The sequence below is a fragment of the Bombina bombina genome, chromosome 10, assembly GCF_027579735.1.
Source record: "Bombina bombina isolate aBomBom1 chromosome 10, aBomBom1.pri, whole genome shotgun sequence".
Lineage (NCBI taxonomy): Eukaryota > Metazoa > Chordata > Amphibia > Anura > Bombinatoridae > Bombina > Bombina bombina.
In genome coordinates this window covers 179,753,276-179,774,730 of record NC_069508.1, presented here as the reverse complement: position 1 = coordinate 179,774,730, position 21,455 = coordinate 179,753,276, and the positions used below count along the sequence as shown (strand labels likewise).

The 21,455-nt window shown below is 37.3% G+C and overlaps 1 protein-coding gene across 1 annotated transcript in view; it reads right to left on the bottom strand.

The window, feature by feature from the left end:
- The window catches only part of BTBD19 (BTB domain containing 19), a 170,826-nt gene extending 163,376 nt beyond the window's left edge, over positions 1 to 7,450 (bottom strand). Inside the window, exon 1 of the mRNA XM_053693552.1 lies at positions 7,291 to 7,450. Coding sequence (XP_053549527.1) covers positions 7,291 to 7,400 — 110 coding nt within the window. The 5' untranslated portion in view covers positions 7,401 to 7,450. The remainder of the gene's footprint in view (positions 1 to 7,290) is intronic.
- Positions 7,451 to 21,455: the final 14,005 nt, after the last annotated feature.

Sequence of the window (21,455 nt, the reverse complement as noted above, 5' to 3'; positions counted from 1 at the left end):
TTCATTTTTACTACAATTTTCCCCCTTTGTAGGCTGGAGTGCAACCTGATTGATTAATCAGTGCAGGAGCAAAGAAATAAGGTAAACATACACACAGGGGTTTTAAATGAATGTGTCCTTGGATTGCAAAACAAATAAATTACTAACAAAATCATAGCTTTAAAGGCATATACGAATGCAACTACAGGGCAACATTACACTACTAAGATCTAGATAACCACACCTGGTAAGCCAATGACAAGAGGCATTTATATGTAGCCACCAATCGCTAGCTCCCAGAAGTGCTTCCTCAACAAAGGATATCAAGAGTACCATGTAAAATTCATAATGAAAGTAAACTGAAAAGTTTTAGCTTTTGTGTCCCTTTAAATCATTGATTTTTCAGACACATTGCACAGCGCAGCACATATTTTCTGCCATTTGCCATTCATAGGACTCTCATCCCCTTAAAAGTAATACTTGCAAATGCTTCAATATCTGGTTAGCAGGGAAATATGTTAGATGTCACTTTATGCCACTTAAACGGGTACAGATAAAAACTCTGCATACATACAAGTAAAAGGGTTAACACGGGTTAAGAGAAAATACATTTCCAGGAGTGAGTGGGTTAATGGTATGACAATTCTATTTCAGAACAACAGCCCCACCTGGACTTAAATACACAGGAGGTTTCTTGATGATGCCATGAACCTTTACTCAAGTGGTTAAAAGCCACAGAAATGAAACCATATCAACCAGACTTTTCCACTGGCGTTATTGTTTGTAGCTTTCTTTAGAACAACTCTTCGGAAAATTGAAACCACAAAACACTATTGTTGTGTGACAACTGTAGATGAATAAAAATAGTGTTTGCTTAAATAATTAACCCTCAATAACCTGCTCCAGCACAGACGAGGCGCCTTGTGAAGAAAAATCACAAGTCAAATGTTCGTATAAAGATGTAATTAATTGCTTATGAACATATTTATAGAATGAATGACACTAATATTATCATTTAGGCTAGTTTCAATATATAGTGGTTTAAAGGGATATAATAGAAGAAATTAAAGGGTAATAATAGTATAAAATAGCAAGGTCTAATTTGTTAGCGCATGTAATATAAAGTCTATCGACCCTGCACTACTGTGTGTTTATTAAGTAGATTTTTTTCTGACAAATTTCAAACTTTACTTCAATTTGTCGGTTCTCTATATCATGTGACAGTCATCAGCCAATCACAGTTTCATATACACCGTGAACTTTTATACATGCTTAGTAGTAGCTGCTGCCTCAGTAATTGTGTATTATAAAAAGACTAGTCCTAAAGCCCGTTCACACGGGCCATTTTTTACAGTACAGCGGTCCCACCTCTTGCGCTCTCTCCCTCCCCCTCTCTTTTGCTCTCTCTCTTCCCCTCTCTTTTGAGCATTCTCTCTCACCCCTCTCTTTTGAGCTCTCTCTCTCCCCCCTCTCTTTTGCGCTCTCTCTCTTTCTCTTTTGCGCTCTCTCTCCCTCTCTTTTGCGCTCTCTCCCCCCTCTCTTTTGCGCTCTCTCTCTCTCCCCCCTCTCTTTTGCGCTCTCTCTCCCCCCTCTCTTTTGCGCTCTCTCTCTCTCCCCCCTCTCTTTTGCGCTCTCTCTCTCTCCCCACTCTCTTTTGCGCTCTCTCTCTCCCCCCTCTCTTTTGCGCTCTCTCCCCCCTCTCTTTAGCAATCTCTCTCTCCCCCTCTCTTTTGCGCTCTCTCCCCCTCTCTTTTGCGCTCTCTCTCCCCCTCTCTTTTGCGCTCTCTCTCCCCCTCTCTTTTGCTGTCTCTCTCCCCCCTCTCTTTTGCGCTCTCTCTCCCCTCTCTTTTGCGCTCTCTCTCCCCTCTCTTTTGCGCTCTCTCTCTCCCCCTCTCTTTTGCTGTCTCTCTCCCCCTCTCTTTTGCTGTCTCTCTCCCCCCTCTCTTTTGCTGTCTCTCTCCCCACTCTCTTTTGCTGTCTCCCTCCCCCTCTCTTTTGCTGTCTCCCTCCCCTTCTCTCTTTTGCTGTCTCCCTCCCCTTCTCTCTTTTGCTGTCTCCCTCCCCCTGTCTTTTGCTCTCTCTCTCTCCCCCCTCTCTATATCTCTCCCATCTTCTATTGCGCGACCACGCCCCTTCACTCCCGACCACGCCCCCTTCACTCCCGGCCACGCCCCCTTCACGGCCCTTCACTCCCGGCCACGCCCCCTTCACAACACTTCACTCTCGGCCACGCCCCTTCACGCCCTGCCACGGTGGCAGATCTTCAGCTAGGGACTCAAAGGCCAGGTGTGTTTGTCCTCGTGCTGTCTCTACTGCGCATGACCGCTTCGGACAAACACACTTGGCCTTTTATTATATAGGATTGTGCACAATTTGATAATTTAAGTAAACTGAAAAGTCTCTTAAAACTGCATGTCCTATCTGAAGGGAAGTTTAAAGTGAAGGTAAAGTTTTCATGCTTTGAATAGCTAAATGCATTCATTAATTGCACATTAACATGGTCGCTAAGTTTATTTTTATCTCATTTAGGAATTTCAATATTTATAATATATATTAATCTCCCTACTGTTTCCGTCCATACTCCTCCCCACCTCTACTTCCGTGTTATCTCTGATGTTACGTATAGAGCGGTCCCACCCGCTCTATACGCATCTCCCAAGCGCATGCACAACTATACGAACTATTGCGCATGCGCGCAATGCCGATGTGAACAACTCATGCGCATGCGATACTCTTCAATCTAAATCACCAATGCGCAGTTTGCATGCAACATAGCGAAATGGGAGCGTGCTTGGAGACCAAAATGGAGGATAAGACAGCAGCGTATGCGCATTTAAAATATGAGGCGGGTGACGTAGATCGACGGCCGCCTAACGGCCAGATTTTCAATTGGTGCTTTTGAGAACGTGATTAAATAATAATAATAAATAAAAAAAAACAACGGGTCGATTTGGATTATATTAAAATTGCGATTTCATATGGCGATAACTTTGAAAAACGTTTAATGTGATGAAAACGATGAATGAGACTCATATTTATTTGGCAAATAGAATTGAATTCAAGTTTGTAAAACAGGTAACTTAACCTTCACTTTAAAGAGATAAAAAACTACAAAAACTGTCACTTAATGACCAAGGACGTATCCTGTAGGTCCTCGGTGGTTTCAAGTGGTAAAAGCGATTGTGATCGATTCATCGTTGGTGGATGGGAGTCATAGCAGGGAGGCGGGTGGGCGGCCCATCGCTGGAGTAGTTCCGGCCGCTTTTCCGGGAGTGCTCAGAGGCAGGCGGGAGCGCATGTGCGCCCAGTACAGTGCACATTGTCTAAGGGAAGGAGGGAGAGGGAGGGGGGAATAATTGTTGGGAAAGGGATCTGGGAGGGGGGGGAGAGGGGAATAATTATTGGGAAAGGGATCTGGGAGGGGGGAGGATATTAAGGGGGCAGCTACACTACGGAAAAATGGGGTTATACTAAATAAACATTTAAAAAAAAAATGCGCAAATTTGATCAGAAACAGGGAAGATGGCCACAAATAGGGGGAGCTTAAGAGAGCTGTTGTGGGGGGGGTCATGGAGGTTGGGGGGTTAGGGAGGAACCTACACTGCAGAAACTATTTATATATATTAAAAAAAATGAAAAGGCTTTTATTTTAGTACTGGCACACTTAAGATGGCAGTGACAATTGCGGGGTGCGGGAGGGAAGAAAGCTGTTTAAAAGGGGTCAGGGAGGGATCAGGGGGTGGGATGTGTCAGGTGGGAGGCTGATCTCTACACTAAAGCTAAAATTAACCCTACAAGCATAATACAAGTGTTGTGCGCAGCGGCATTTAGCGGCCTTCTAATTACCAAAAAGCAATGCCAAAGCCATATATGTCTGCTATTTCCAAACAAAGTGAGTAACCTAAAGTTAGTGAATAGGTTAACTTTTTTTCTTTATTTGGTCGCATTTGGCGGTGAAATGGTGGCATGAAATATACCAAAATGGGTCTATATCAATACTTTGGGTTGTCTACTACACTACAGCTAAAATTAACCCTACAAGCTCCCTACAAGCTACCAAATTAACCCCTTCACTGCTGGGCATAATACAAGTGTGGTGCGCAGCGGCATTTAGCAGCCTTCTAATTACCAAAAAGCAATGCCAAAGTCATATATGTCTGCTATTTCTGAACAAAGGGGATCCCAGAGAAGCATTTACAACCATTTGTGCCATAATTGCACACGCTATTTGTAAATCATTTCAGTGAGAAACCTAAAGTTTGTCAAAAAGTGAACAATTTTTTTTTATTTGATCGCATTTGTTGATGAAATGGAGTGATAAAATATACCAAAATAGGCCTAGATCAAAACTTTGGGTTGTCTGCTAAAAAAAATATATACATGTGAAAGGTTATTCAGGGATTCCTGACAGATATCAGTGTTCCAATGAAACTATCGTTAATTTTGAAAAATAAAAATGGTTTGGAAATAGCAAAGTGCTACTTGTATTTATTGTCCTATAACTTGCAAAAAAAGCAAAGAACCTGTAAACATTGCGTATTTCTAAACTTGGGACAAAATTTAGAAACTATTTAGCATGGGTGTTTTTTGGTGGTTGTAGATGTGTAACAGATTCTGGAGGTCAAAGTTAGAAAAAGTGTGTTTTTGTAAATTTTTTCATCATATTTTATAAAAAAAATTATAGCAAATTATAAGATATGATGAAAATAATGGTATCTTTAGAAAGTTTATTTAATGGCAAGAAAAACGGTGCATAATATGTGTGGGTACAGTAAATGAGTAAGAGGAAAATTACAGCTAAACACAAACACTACAGAAATATAAAAATAGCCCTGGTCCCTAACGGTAAGAAAATTGAAAAATGGTCTGGTCACTAAGGGGTTAAACACATAGGGGTGGATTGCAGTCCTGTAGAAGCGCTTATCAAATGATTTACTTACTAAACTCCCCATTTCTGTTGAAAATCATTGGATACATTTTTTAAAGGATTGTGATTTACTCCATAGTAAGTACAGCTCGGGAGCCACAGAGAACTGCTTGTCTTTAGCAGAGAAAGTAACTGAGCTAATTATTAGTGGCAGTCACACAGCTGGGTCTACTGCAGTTCTGCACTTGGTTAATTGAAACCATGACCATCACTTTAAAGAGATATAACACTGAAATATGTTCTCTTTTACATTTAAAAGAGGATATTTTTTTATATGCTCCTGTGCTGAATAAACTAAGTTTGTTTTTTTAGGGCGTTATCACAATCAGCCAGTAAGATGTAGAGCCGCAGGAATCAGTTATACAGAATCATGCACTTCCCATTCATTTCACTTTGAATTAAGACAGCTTTTACTTAACCTTTTTCATGCAAAAAAGTATTTTTACCACGTTTCACTGCTGCTATTTCATATAGATAAGAACATTTTTGAGTAATATGTCCCGTTAGCATAAAATGTTAAATTATGTGTAGTAAAAAAAACTTTGCAGTATAATTTAATTGTTTATTTTGTCCAATTTGAATTTGATGTCATTTAACTCTGGTTTCTCAATTTCACTGAGTTTTTATAAAGTGCCATGTCAGTTTTCCCATTATCTATCTCTTCTACTGAGGACGAATAGGGACAGATATAAAACAGGCAATAAAAGAGACTGTACAAACAATGAGGCCCATTTATCAAGCTCTGTATGGAGCTTGTGGGCCCGCGTTTCTGGCGAGTCTTCAGACTCACCAGAAACAGCAGTTATGAAGAAGCGGTCTAAAGACTGCTGCTCCATAACCTGTCCGCCTGCTCTGATCAGGCGGACAGGAATTGCCACAATTCAACCCGATCAAGTACGATCGGGTTGATTGACACCTCCCTGCTGGCGGCCAATTGGCCACGAATCTGCAGGGGGCGACGTTGCACCAGCAGCTCTTGTGAGCTGCTGGTGCAATGCTGAATACGGAGCGTATTGCTCACCGCATTCAGCGAGGTCCTGCGGACCTGATCCGCACTGTCAGATCAGGTCCGCAAGACCTTTGATAATTCGGCCTCTATGGCTGTGTGGAATATAGATATATAATTGTTAGAGAAAGTAACTAACAGGGTTTCTAAACAGCCTTGTTTGCACAGTCTATTTTTTATATTTGTCCCTAATTGTACTAAGCAGAAAAGACAGAGAAACTGTAGTCATGCAAAAACTAAAATATTAGGTAAGTGTAAACATTTTTGTTTAATGAATTAACACCTAATTTGCTGCAATTGCTTTTTAATAGTCAAACTCAACCCTCTTTATTTGCAGGAGCCAATCAGGACTTGTCAACACAGTAAATTTGCATAATCAACAAATGCAATAGCACTTAGTCTGAACTTCAAATGAATAGTACATTTTTTTTCTGACAACTTTAAAAGTTATGTCTATTTCTACTCCCCCTGTACCATGTGACAGCCATCAGCCAATCACAAATGCATACACGTACCATGTGACAGCCATCAGCCAATCACAAATGCATACACGTACCATGTGACAGCCATCAGCCAATCACAAATGCATACACGTACCATGTGACAGCCATCAACCAATCACAAATGCATATACGCTTATTTTGTGAATTCTTGCACATGCTCAGTAGTTGCTGGTGACTTAAAAAGTTTGAAAATAAAAAGACTGTGCACTTTTTTTTAATGGAAGTAAATTAGAAAGTTGTTTAATTACATGCTCTGAATAATTAAAGTTTAATTTTGACTTGAGTGTCCCATTAAGCAGTCAAGGCTAGTAACTATGATTTTGTTGTCTTTGTTTTAGAGTTTGCATCTTATCAATTCTGCTGAAGACAATTAGAGCCAGTCAGATATGTAGCAGGGCTGGATTTGTGAAGTCTGTTGTGTGCACTTCTGCGTGAGATTTTTAAGAACTGGACAGCTACCAATTTTCAGACTTAATTAACAGGAAGAGGGGCAACATTCAAATAAATAGCGAAAGTATATTGTAACGTTGTTGCACTGTGTATAACTAAACATTTTCTAAACATAAACATACTCTAAAATCTGTGATGGGGTTATAAAAAAGGAAATTATCCCAGAATAAAAATATTATTATTATTATTTTTATTATAAAAATAGATCATAAACAGTGTTAAACAGTCCCTTTAATATTTTCAGTTTTATATCCCTTTAAATATGCCAATTATGAAATATACATGCTGCAGGGCTGTTTATGCACATGATTCTCAATCTGAGAGCCCTGCAGTATGTTTTTCCATATCTACATGGATGTTAGAAACTAGCAGAACTGAGAAAGCTCCCCCCCATCTGAGCAGTTACACCAGCCAGTCAGTCTTACCTGAACTGAGGGTTGTCAATGAGCCCCCTCAGAGCATCAGAGAGGCAGGAGCTGTCCCCCAGCAGTGACACTGGGGCTGCAGACTTTGTCCTAGTAGGAGCCTGAGACATGGTAGGGAAGGCAGGACCCAGTCACAGTGAGGCCCAGTGCAGGAGCCCAGCCTGTGTGTCTCTGCTGCTGAAGTAACTCCCCTTTCCCCCAGCTGTAGCTCATTCCCCTCAGTCTCCTACACACAGGAAATGTTTCTTTATGTTTTGGGCTCATTTTGAAGGTGACTCCCAGCTCAGCAGATGTTGGCTCCAGTTCTTGTTTTCATTCACAACACACTTGTGCTGATATCATAGTAACTGAACCTCTCAGGAAATTCCTGAGGTATTGGAGAAATGGAAAACCAGAAATGGGCTGTGAGACAGCTGTTAAAATGCCTGACTGGCCTAGAACAAAACAAAACTCAAATCTGCAGTCTGACTGTGAAATGGATAAATGTTACATTTATTTTATGTATTAATATCTTTATTTGTGTTAAATCAATTAGAAAGTCTTCCAAACTGCAATATGCAGTCTATAAGACTGTGTCTATCAGCAAATACTGGCTGCTGTGTAGATGTCTATGACTTAATTTTATAATGACCTAATAAACAATTCTGTTACTAGTTTTGTGGCTAACGAATATGGGCCAGATTACAAGTGGCGTACTAACAGTTACGCGCAAGCGATATCGGGTTTATTGCGGCAGTTTGCGCACGTCAGATGTAGCGCTAGTATTACAAGTTGAAAGTAAATGCGATCACAATTTAATTTAACGCTTGATGGGAGAGCGCGTCCTTAGAGTTCTGCTTATCTATTTCGCGAAACAAAAAAGTGTCACAAAACAAATAAAAAACATTTAAAAGTGCAGTTGCGGGGGCGCGGAGCCTACAGAAGCGGCTTTGCTGCTCTCTCTTTACTTGCTGCCAATGATTGGTGTGGGGTAATCGGGCAGAATATTCCACAGGAGGACTTTGGTGAGAACGATATTACTTAAGCCTCTTAAACTGGCTCTGTTTGAGGATTAAGGGCTAGATTTATCAAAGGCTAGGCGAACTCTGTATGTGCTTCGCCTGTAACTGCGCCCCAGCTTGCCTTCGGAAAAGCGCACATGTGCGCCTCAATTTATCATAAAAATAGAGGTAACTTTGTGCAGGCGAGCTGGGGCGTAATAATGATAAATTTCGCCTGTCGGAAACGGCATTTACTCCCTATTTACTCCCTATTTATCACAGTACATCCCTATAAATATTTACGCCGCCATGTTTTGATGATTAAAAAAGTGTTTTTAAGTTAATATTTAGCTTATATTTATATTATATAATGTTTCTGTGCTGTTTTTTATATATGTTGATAATTTAAGATCGCAAAAAATAAATATATTAAAATATCGATCTATATATATAACTGTTGGTACCCATATGCGCCAGTGGAAGCGCAAATTTCTGGCTATAACAGTCTCTTCTTGGCGCTGAGCCTTTGAAAAATTAGTTAAAAGAAGAAAGTACTGCATCACAAGATGTAAAAGCATGTATTATAATGGTGTTCGCCTCAGTCTGCATGGCGAAATATACAACACGCAATTAAAGCCGAAATTGCAGTTCCCTATTGGCGCAAAGCAATGATAAATAAGAAACTGAGCGTATTTGTAGGTTGGGCTGATAAATTACGCCTATTACTGATGTAAATTGTATCACTCTGGAGCGTGCTGTGCGCCTAGGTGAATGCACGCTGAGTGCGAAGAAGTTTCTTTCAGATTAGCGCAATTATAGGCGCAGAGTGCTTTGATGAATATGACGATCAGTTTGTATGAGCTATTTTGGACGGAATTAAAGGAGAATGGCTTTGATAAATCTAGCCCTAAGGGCTCTGAGACTTTCCTTCTATTTTTGTGTTTGGAGTGAGAAGTTAACAATCTACACTAGGGGTTTATTTAGCTGTAATTTGCTTAATATATTGCTGTTCTATTTGCTGTTCATTCTAGTCCCTGCTGGGAACATGTGTGTTTATGTATTACCAGTCAGCCGTCTGTTAGGAATGGTAATTTATATGTACTGTATTTGAATAGCTTGGAAGTACCTATACTTTTGAGCGTTACACAGTGGGATCTTTGTGTGATATAGCCACTCCTATCTTGTAGTTGAGGTGGGTAGGATACATTTTTATTTTTGATTGCTGCTTTTCTTTTTGGCTAGTGCGGGGAAGTTGCCAGCGGCCGATGTAACGTTCTGCACTTTATTGGATTTAGCAGTATACTTAATATTGCTCCCTTTTAAATAGCAAATACCTGCTTTCTCCCTTCAATTTATTTTGTTTGGAGGTCTTGTAGGCTGCAACCCCTAGATACTATGTTCCCTCTAGAGCCTACTAACACCTATTGCTAGATGTTGCACTTTTAACTGCATTAGTGCTTGCCTCATCTTATGATAAGTAAGCCTCCGCCTTTTATTAGTTGTAACATAAGAAATACATAACTATTGTGACCAACAGTGTGGTAATGTTGCTTTTGTTGTTTTATCTATATGTTAGCCAGGTTAAACATTTTGTATAATATGAAACTGCTCATAAGGCAGTTAGCAATTAATATGGAAACGATGTGTTCCTAGTTGGGCTAGGTGCTTAGTGTTTTAGAGCTATATAAGATAACAAGCTAGATTACATATAACTTTGTAGTAGTTATACAGTACCAACATCATCTATGACAAGAAAGAAATGACCCTACTATCAAGGTATTTAATATCACACTCAGCCTTGCCACCATGACCCTTTTACCATTTTACATAGATATAAATTATTGCTTTTTACCATGTATCAATGCCCTACTTACAAATAAGCTTAGGGACAGTAGCATCACTTTAGTACACTAATAACTCACTATGAAAAAAACAATTGCAGGAGCAATTGCAAAGAATGTACTTAGATAGCACTCAACATCATCTTATGAATACGCCAAGTAGCACTGCCATAGGAAAAGGGCCCAAACGAATGGGGGAAATAAAACAACTTTTATTAATAAAAATAAAATACTAGTGAAAATTTAAAAACCACAGTTGGTGCTTGTGTGAATGACAGTTGTTCCCCAGGAATAAATTCTCTCTGGGACGAAAATTGGTACCCCCGAGGGGAGAAATCAGCTAAGGTATGTGACCAGGAGGTGTGGGAAAGTAATTTAACCACCTAGTAAAGGCAAGATTTTAAGAAAATAATTTGTGTTTCAAGCTGGTCAGCCAATCGTTGGAATCTGCCTATATTGGTGGTATGATTGTAAAAATACTAGGTAAGTGTGTTAAAACTGTATAGTCAGTATTGCGTGTATGGATATTAATATATACTTGAATATTGAGTAACATAAAGGGTTAACACAAGATCGACCTCCCTTGGGTCAGATAATAATAGTTTGGGTAACAGATACCATCAGTTTGTTTATATCTTTTGTAATTACAAATACCTATTAGAGTGGATTGTTGGTAATATGCTATAAAAGGTGCCCCCAGATATGTACCTTTCCCATTTATTGGGGTTAGGATTATGTTAAGATTGAGATTAGAGTTATGGTTATCTTTGGGGGTTATTTATTGGGGTTAGGGTTATGTTAATGTTTGGTTTTCAAACTCAAACGCAGGAAAAAGTTTAATTCTTAATACACCTTTTCTTGTCTAAACATGTTTTTATGTACTTCTTTTAATGTAGTTTCTAAAGACATGACAGGAATATAATCCTCTGTAGCATTGTTCTTGAACATATTGTCCAGATCTATTGTTCTCTTTGTATGTCTGTCAGACCTATCTTTGCCAAAAAAATCAGCCATTGTGAGATCTGAGTTCCTATTGTTATTTTTATTTTGCAGATTTGTGGCTACGATGTAACAACTTATTAATAAAATTTAAATTATACACTAATTACATCAATTCATTGTGTGCTCTATCGTGATAAGAAACTGTTGTATCAACAGTATAGTTACACTTGAGAAAGAGAAAAAGAGAAAACGATGGCACTACTGGTGATGTGTCCCTGTCAACCAATACTCATCCCTCTGACACAATGTGTCGATCCTCAGACAAAAAGATATTTGTTAATACACTCCAATTACTACACGTTTCATAACAAACCACGCCTCTAGCTGTGTGTTACACCTGCAGCACTCATTATGTCATTTTCTCTTTAGTTGTGGATGCTTGTTTATTTATAATGTACGCCTGTTGTTGGTTATAGGGCCCATACCCAAAAATTGGGACGTATTATTAATCATACAGCTGCTGTTGTGCTATATTTTGAACCAACGTAGTCCATATCATATTTTGCTGTATTGAGCTTCAAATGGGATTTGTACTGTCAGTTAATTTGAGATTCAGAGTTCCAGTAAGATATGTCAGCTAACCGATATCAGTCACGTAACACCCTAATTTACCTTATTACCCTCATCCCATAAGGATCTCTAATTTCTTGCCATTGACTCCCCCCCCCCAATATAGAACTCTGGCATTATGTGATTATGCCTGAGTATTCTTGTGTGGTCTCCCTTGATACATACCGCACTTATCATCAATATTTCCCTAAATACCCAGAATCAGGTGGCTCAGGTTTTTTTTTTACTTAACTCTTTTAATTTCTGTATATTGTAAGCCATATTTTGCTGTCTATCTATTACATTATTCTGGGTTTCAAAAGTTTGAGAAAGCTTAAAATGTCCGTATATCTATATAATGTGTGTAACTACAAGTTTACTCTTTCTATGCTAGTATACAGAATCAGAGAAAAAAAAAATCAGAAAACGTGAGGTTTATTTCTAGTATTTTTTGCATAAATGTGGCGTAACATTTATTTATTTGACTGTATATTGTGGCAATACGATTGATATGTTCTTTTGTTGTATATGTATATGGCTTCTGTAATTTAATATGTCTGTTATATTACATATTTAACCTCAATAAAAATTATATATATAAAAAAAGTACAGTTACACTCATAATAACACTATCTTATAAAAAATATTTTTTAAAGAGTAAGGGTTAGGACTAGAGTTGGTAGTTATTTATTGGGGTTAGGGTTATGTTAAGTTTGAGATTAGAGTTATGGTTATCTTTGGGGGTTATTTATTGGGGTTAGGGTTATGTTAAGCTTGATATTAGAGTTATGGTTATCTTTGGGGGTTATTTGGGGTTAGGGTTATGTTAACTTTGAGATTAGAGTTATGGTTATTTTTTTTGGGGGGTTATTTATTGGGGTTAGGGTTATGTTAAGCTTGAGATTAGCGTTATGGTTATCTTTGGGGGTTATTTATTGGGGTTAGAGTTATGTTAAGCTTGATATTAGAGTTATGGTTATCTTTGGGGGCTATTTATTGGGGTTAGGGTTATGTTAAATTTGAGATTAGAGTTATGGTTATTTTGGGGGTTATTTATTGGGGTTAGAGTTATGTTAAGCTTGAAATTAGAGTTATGGTTATCTTTGAGGGTTATTTATTGGGGTTGTGGTTATGTTAAACTTGAGATTAGAGTTATGGTTATCTTTGGGGGTTATTTATTGGGGTTGGGTTATGTTAATCTTGAGATTAGAGTTATGGTTATCTTTGGGTATTATTTATTGGGGTTAGGGTTATGTTAAGTTTGAGATTAGAGTAATGGTTATCTTTGGGGGTTATTTATTGTGGTTAGGGCTATGTTAAGCTTGATATTAGAGTTATGGTTATCTTTGGGGGTTATTTATTGTGGTTGGGGTTATGTTAAGCTTGAGATTAGGGTTATGGTTATTTTGGGGGATTATTTATTGGGGTTAGGGTTATGTTAAAGGGACAGTTTACTCAAAATATTTCTCCCTTTTAATTTGTTCCCAATGATCCACTTTACCTGCTGGAGTGTATTCAATTGTTTACAAGTAGCTCCTTTACCCTTATATTGGCATTTGAAATAGTTGATTTAGCATGTGGTATCCCCACCTATTCTGAAAGTTTGTGGCCGCAGGTCCAAGCTATAAATAAGCTTTGTAAAATCCAAGCTATAAATAAGCTTTGTAAACACAGCCAGCAGAATAAATTACACTCCCAGTGGGATATAGCAGAGATAAGGTAATACAATGTTGATTTTCCATTGTTCTCTCCAAGTACTGGTGATTGGTTTATGGGCAGATATAATATAAAGAAGCAGGTATATTTACACAATGTGAAACAGTAATGTGATCTGATTATACCTAGAAGCTCAACCCATTTTATTAGGTTGTGGCTTCAAAACACAAAATCAGAGCTTTAATATACACAAATAAACCTTAAAAAGCAAATTTTCATAATTTTTTTACTCTGCAGTTGGTAAAAAAAACAATTGTAAATACATTAAGGGAAACACTATTTTACAGTATACTGTCCCTTTAAAATTGAGATTAGAGTTATGGCTATTTATTGGGGTTAGGGTTATGTTAAGCTTGAGATTAGAGTTATGGTTATCTTTGGGGGTTATTTATTTGGGTTAGGGTTATGTTAAGCTTGAGATTAGAGTTATGGTTATCTTTGGGGGTTATTTATTGGGGTTAGGGTTATGTTAAGCTTGAGATTAGAGTTATGGTTATCTTTGGGGGTTATTTATTGGGGTTAGGGTTATGTTAAGCTTGATATTCGAGTTATGGTTATCTTTGGGGGTTATTTATTGGGGTTGGGGTTATGTTAATCTTGAGATTAGAGTTATGGTTATCTTTGGGGGTTATTTATTTGGGTTAGGGTTATGTTAAGCTTGAGATTAGAGTTATGGTTATCTTTGGGGGTATTTATTGGGGTTAGGGTTATGTTAAGCTTGAGATTAGAGTTATGGTTATCTTTGGGGGTTATTTATTGGGGTTAGGGTTATGTTAAGCTTGATATTCGAGTTATGGTTATCTTTGGGGGTTATTTATTGGGGTTAGGGTTATGTTAAGCTTGAGATTAGAGTTATGGTTATCTTTGGGGGTTATTTATTTGGGTTAGGGTTATGTTAAGCTTGAGATTAGAGTTATGGTTATCTTTGGGGGTTATTTATTGGGGTTAGGGTTATGTTAAGCTTGATATTCGAGTTATGGTTATCTTTGGGGGTTATTTATTGGGGTTAGGGTTATGTTAAGCTTGATATTCGAGTTATGGTTATCTTTGGGGGTTATTTATTGGGGTTAGGGTTATGTTAAGCTTGAGATTAGAGTTATGGTTATCTTTGGGGGTTATTCATTGGGGTTAGGGTTATGTTAAGCTTGAGATTAGAGTTATGGTTATCTTTGGGGGTTATTCATTGGGGTTATGGTTTATGTTAGGCAGATAGGGTTATGCATTGTGAAATGTTATGATAAGAGTTGGGTTTGGGTTATGGCAAGGTTAGGGTTAAATTATGTTTAAATGACTCCTCTCCCCCCCCAGTGGCAATATTATTTGAAACATCCCTGCACTAACAGCATTGCTATAGCCACATACTGGCCTTGTATGCAGCCACAACATTGCCTATTAGCTTAAATCATCTTGCATTTAATTCTGATTTGCTGATATTGTCTGTTACACTACAAAACTCCTCTGCACACAATGTCGCTCTGTGACAGAGAGGGACAACCAGAGGTTACCTAATTTATTGGTGTTCTGTTATTTCTTGCTCTGGCTGTCAGTGCTTTTTCTTATATTTTTATTTATAAACTAAACAAAAACAACTAAAGAAATAAAACTGAAATGTAGATATTGCCAGATAATATGTACACAGCAGGGAAGCAACAAAATAGACAGATATTTCACTTTTATTGTAGGGAATAAAAAACAAAAAATGTTTTATTCAATATTATTGAATTGTGAAGAAGAAACTGGCATTACTTCTTGCACACAACATGCTTTACACACATTGTAGCACTGCTAATATTCCCAGCTGTCTCTTAAATGTGTGTGTGACTAAGTAGTGTACAGATACACAAACACAGAACCCCATTTAAAGGGAATATATTAAAGGAACAGTATCAGTCTGGCTCTTGCCCCATTGAGAAAAAGCATCCTTGTATCTCTGCAAAAAACAACAACAAAACAGCAATTCAAAACAATACATATTAATAACTGTAATTATTACACAAACAGTATTTTGGGCTAAATTATTAATTTAAGGGCCATTATAGCATAAAATTACATGGACTAGTAACCCTGCAAGTCACTCGGTTAGATTCCGAGTTGTGCGTTAAGGTAAAAAAGCAGTGTTAACAGGTCCTAACGCTGCTTTTTTACGCCCGCTTCTATTATGAGTCTTGCAGGTTTAGGGGCACCGCACACTTCTTTGGCCTTAGCGCCGGTATTACGAGTCTGTCCTGGCAGGCCAAAAAGTGAGCGGTACACCCTCTACCTCCAAGATCCCTAACGCATTCTAAAGTCAGTAGTTAAGAGTTTTACACTACAAAGCTGTAGCATAAAACTCATAACTAAAGTGCTAAAAAGTACACTAACACCCATAAACTACCTATTAACCCCTAAACCGAGGCCCTCCCGCATCGCAAACCTTAAAATAAAAATTTTAACCCCTAATCTGCCGCTCCGGACATCGCCGCAACTATAATAAACATATTAACCCCTAAACCGCAGCACTCCCGCCTTGCAAACACTAATTAAATAATATTAACCCCTAATATGCTATCCCTAACATCGCCGCCACCTACCTACATTTATTAACCCCTAATCTGCCGTCCCCAACGTCAGCGCCACTATATTAAATGTATTAACCCCTAAATCTAAGTCTAACCCTAGCACCCCCTAACTTAAATATAATTTAAATAAATCTAAATAAAACCTACTATAATTAACTAAATTATTCCTATTTAAAACTAAATACTAATAGTTACATTGTATCTAGTTTAGGGTTTATTTTTATTTTACAGGCAAGTTTGTATTTATTTTAACTAGGTACAATAGTTATTAAATAGTTATTAACTATTTAATAACTACCTAGCTAAAATAAATACAAATTGACCTGTAAAATAAAACCTAACCTAAGTTACACTAACACCTAACACTACACTACAATTAAATAAATTAACTAAATTAAATACAATTTAATAAATTAACTAAATTAAAAACAATTAAATAAATTAAATTAACTAAATCACAAAAAAACCCCACTAAATTACAGAAAATAAAAAACAAATTACAGATCTTTAAACTAATTACACCTAATCTAATAGCCCTATCAAAATAAAAAAGCCCCCCAAAAATAAAAAAAACCCTAGCCTAAACTAAACTATCAATAGCCCTTAAAAGGGCCTTTTACGGGGCATTGCCCCAAAGGAATCAGCTCTTTTACCTGTAAAATAAAAATACAAACAACCCCCCCAACAGTAAAACCCACCACCCACACAACCAACCCCCCAAATAAAATACTAACTAAAAAAACCTAAGCTCCCCATTGCCCTGAAAAGGGCATTTGGATGGTCATTGCCCTTAAAAGGGCAGTTAGCTCTATTGCAGGCCCAAACCCTAACCTAAAAATAAAACCCACCCAATACACCCTTAAAAAAACCTACACTAACCCCCTGAAGATCGACTTACAGTTCTGAAGACCGGACATCCATCCTCAAGGAAGCGGCAGAAGTCTTCATCCAACCGGGCCGAAGTCCTCAATGAAGTGGTCCTCCAGACGGGCAGAAGTCTTCATCCAGACGGCATCTTCTATCTTCATCCATCCGACGCGGAGCGGGTCCATCTTCAAGAAATCCGACGCGGAGCATCCTCTTCATCCGGAGTCTTCTTACTGAATGAAGGTACCTTTAAGTGACGTCATCCAAGATTCCTTTGTTATGTTTTAAAGTGTGCTGTGAAGATACTTTTAATTACCAATAAATCGTCTTTAAAGGGACAGTCAACCATAGAATTGTTATTTTTTTTTAAAGATAGATAATCCCTTTATTACTCATTCCCCAGTTTTGCATAACCAACACAGTTATATTAATGTACTTTTTACCTTTGTGATTACCTTGTATCTAGGAACCTTCTTCCAGCCCCCTGATCACATGACTGTGACTGTTTATTATCTATTGTCTTAAATTTAGCATTGTGTTGTGCTAGATCTTAAATAACCCCCTGTGCCTGAACACAGTGTTATCTATATGGCCCACGTGTACTTTCTGTCTCTTTGTGTTGAAAAGAGATTTAAAAAGCCTGTGGTAAGAGGCAGCCCTCAAAGACTTAGAAATTAGCATATGAGCCTACCTTTATTTAGTTTAAACTAAGAATACCAAGAGAAAAAAACAAATTTGATGATAAAAGTAAATTGGAAAGTCAATTAAAATTAAAAGTCCTATCTGAATAATGAAAGTTTAATTTATACTTGACTGTCCCTTTAAGGAGAAGACGGTCTGGGATTCTCTTTTTGTTCTGGGGATTACGATTGGACTCTCTGTCCCCACAGGGCTCTCCTGTTACGATTTGGCAGCGGAATGACTGGCCTTTGAACCCGAAAGAAGGAAGGATCATTGGAGCTAAACAGCGCAAGCGGAGCAGAGGGGATATGAGTAAGAAAAGCCAATCTCCCGTAAGTCAGTTTCAGCTTGAATGTATTCGCATAACATGTATGCTATTCTAATCTGGGGTTGTTGGCAACTCAAAGGTTATACAGTTTAGTTGAAGCCATCTTTCTGAGTGCACGGACACTTTCTTTGTCATTTTAATGTTATAGTTGTATCATTTAAGTTTCAGTGCACAAGTGCATAAAAATCTAAGGGAAACTGATGAACTTTCTTTTGAAAAAGTAAAATAATAATAGAAAAATTAAATAAAAAAAGGAATCAAATTAATTATCTAGGTTTGGTGGTTGTCTAAACTTTTTCATAAAATTGTACTGAGAAAGTTTTAAAATGTGGTTGTTTTTTAAGGATTGTGCCACTTTGTTGTTTTTTTACTCACTTTAAAGGACTTTAATCTACACTAGTTTTCTTAAAAGGACATTTAAAGGCACTCTCATGACTGTGCTTAGACTTAGGTGGAGTTGTGATTTACAGTTTAAAAGCTAAAATCCAATTAAAATAAAAGTATTTTGCGTAGAAACTTATAGATGCCATTATGTTTTCAGTTCACACCACAATTGAAATGGTTCTTTAACAAACAAAATAAAAAAATATTGTTTAAAACAACACTTGTGAAAATTGTAAAGTGACCATATAGTGATATAAAAAAAGTGTGCTGTCTGCCCATCCTAACAACCTAAAAGATGCATTCAGCTGGATTTGCAGTGGTGCGGACGGAAACTGATTTCAAGAGTTAACTGTGAAAGTAGTAATTATGCGATCCCCTTTAAATTAAAACACTATTTAAAAGTCGCTAGTACTGTTAGTGACAATCACCACAGAGCAAGTGTGACTTGCAATTAATTATTAAAAATACAAATTAATAACATTTGTAGATGTAGGGTGTCCTGAAGTGACTTTTCCTGCAGATTTCCTTGCCTGTACATTATTTCACAGTACATATAGTCATCACATAAATATATGTACCTATACATATGTAAATGTATGCCCTGCTCACTGTATATAACCTCTCCAGTGAATGGAGTGTTAATTAATCAATACCAGGTGTGTTAATAAACCTCTAAAATGTCTCCTGTGTTTAACATATGTGCAAGAATATAGACTGGAAATAGCAGTAAAATAGTCTTAAAGTTTCCCAAAATGCCCTTTCGACGACGTATCAAATGCCTAGAGGCTGTTGAAAGGTGACTCAAAAAATGTATTGTGATCACTGAGAACATTTCGGATCCATAGGGAAGATAAGACTTTTAGTGAAGATTCAGAAACCCATTTGCTAGTTTTGTGATCATCCGAAAACACGCTAATGTGATTTGGCAAATTAAAAGGTAGCTTCTGTGGCCCCATAAAAGGGCTGAAAACCCTGCTCTCAATCTCTTGTGATCAAGCACTATATGAGAAATGTCCCTTGTGATACACTTGAGTTACCAAAAGTGCTTCTAGTAAAAGTTAGCACTACTTAAAGGGACATGATACTCATTTGCTAAATCACTTGAAACTGATGCAGTATAACTGTAAAAAGCTGACAGGAAAATATCACCTGAACATCTCTATGTAAAAAAGGAAGATATTTTACCTCACAATCTACTCAGCTCACCAGAGTAAGTGCTGTGTAAAAAGTTATACTCAGCTGCTGCTCAGCTGCAGGTAAAAAAAAATGAAGAAATGAAGAGCAGCCAATCAGCTTCAGCAGTGCTGAGGTCATGAACTCTTTTACTGTGATCTCATGAGATTTTACTTAACTCTCATGAGATTTCATAGTAAACTTCCTTAAACTGAAAAGAGAAATGACACAAGTGTGCACGAAGCTCACTCCCTTGCCTGTCCCGGGACAGACATACTGATTTGGTGCTTAAAGTCCTTTGTAATGGGGTTTGAATACTTAGGACATTTTGAGGTAAAATATCTTTCTTTTTTACATAGAGATGTTCAGGTGATATTTTCTAGTTAGCTTTTTACAGCTATGCTGCATCACTTTCAAGTGTTTCAACATTTGGGTATCATGGGTACGTATGTGAGCTGCATTGTGCTTGCCTTTCCCATCATGCCTTCTCCAAGTACCGATGGTGACACATGTTATGGTTGCAATATTTTGTCAGACACATTATTTCGGCCCGGTGGCATTCCCAACTACTTCAACCAATATAAAACAGTTATAAATCCAATTTATTTTTCTTACATGATTCAGATAGAACATACAATTTTAATCAACTTTCCCATTTATTTCTTTTATCATATTTTGCTTCATTATTTTGGTATCTTTTGTTGAAAGAGCCGCAATGCACTACTGCAAGCTAGCTGAACACATTGAGTGAGCCAATGACAAGAAACATATTTGTAGCACCAAATCAGCAGCTGGCTCCCAGTAGTGCATTGAAGCTTCTGAGCCTACCTAGGTATGCTCTTCAACAAAGGATACCAAGAGAATGAAGCAAATTAGATCATCAAAATATATTGGAAAGTTGTTTAAAATTGCATGCTCTGAATCATAAAGGTTTAATTTTGACTTTACCATCCTTGCGGATAAATAATGTAAGGTTGGTTGTAAAAAAGAGAATAGGCTGATATAATATTTTCTAGTTTTCTATTCAGTATATGCTGTGTGCTGATTAGCCACATTATTTCATTCATCCATCACTTGGTCAAAGCAAACTGTGTGTTTGGTTTTGTTTTGTTAGAAATGTACCTGCGTCATATGTAAATCAGATAATAGGATGGAAGCTCAGTAACATAAACCTGTTGTGTACAGAGCACCTGATGACTATCGGATCACAGAATATATTACACTCACCAAACCATGAAATGCTAAACAGCATTCCTCTGCAGCAAATAATATACACTTTCTTTTTAAGTCTTCTAATAATTCACTACATCTTCTACAAGTTTTTCTGAAATATCATCTTGTTTATTGGTTGAGATATGCAGCCATAACCTTGTAGTGCCTTATTACTGAAATGTAACAAGATTTACCTTCTACTTCATGTTTACTGATGTGAAATTTATATCATCATTTCTCTCAGGGCGTTGAGAGTTTTGTATTACAATCTTTCAACCAATAACCTATTACATTATGATGTTTGGTTGTTAACCTATTCTTTTACCTTTTTTTGTATTTGAATGCCATTCATGTATAGCCTGTTTAGCTATGTATATGTGAATATTAATAAAAATATTAATTTAAAAAAATATTCTAATAATGATTTTAATAAAAACAAAAAAAATGTGAAATAAGTCATAAACATTTTACTGAGAGATGGGCAAGACTGGTTTTAAGCACTTTTAAAGCCATGCTGCAATGCTTGTTGGAGGTGAGAAATCCCTAATGGTCATATATATTTTAGATGTATTTCCAAAGTGTCTTGTAATGTTGGCTGATTATTTATAAATAAAATAACATATTTATCATAACAAACCATTTATTAGCATAAAACTTCATGAATTAATTCTATAACCCCTGGTAGTTAAAAGGTTAAAGGGGAACATTTTAATGTCATTGTTGCTAGGAGATTCTGCCAGAATACAATCACACAGAGCATTCCGTTTATATTACTATACAGGTGCACAGTAATGATTCATGTCTGTGCTACATGACTGCACCAGTCCTAACCACCTCACTGCACGCGCTTTACACGGCCCGCAGCTCCTATTAA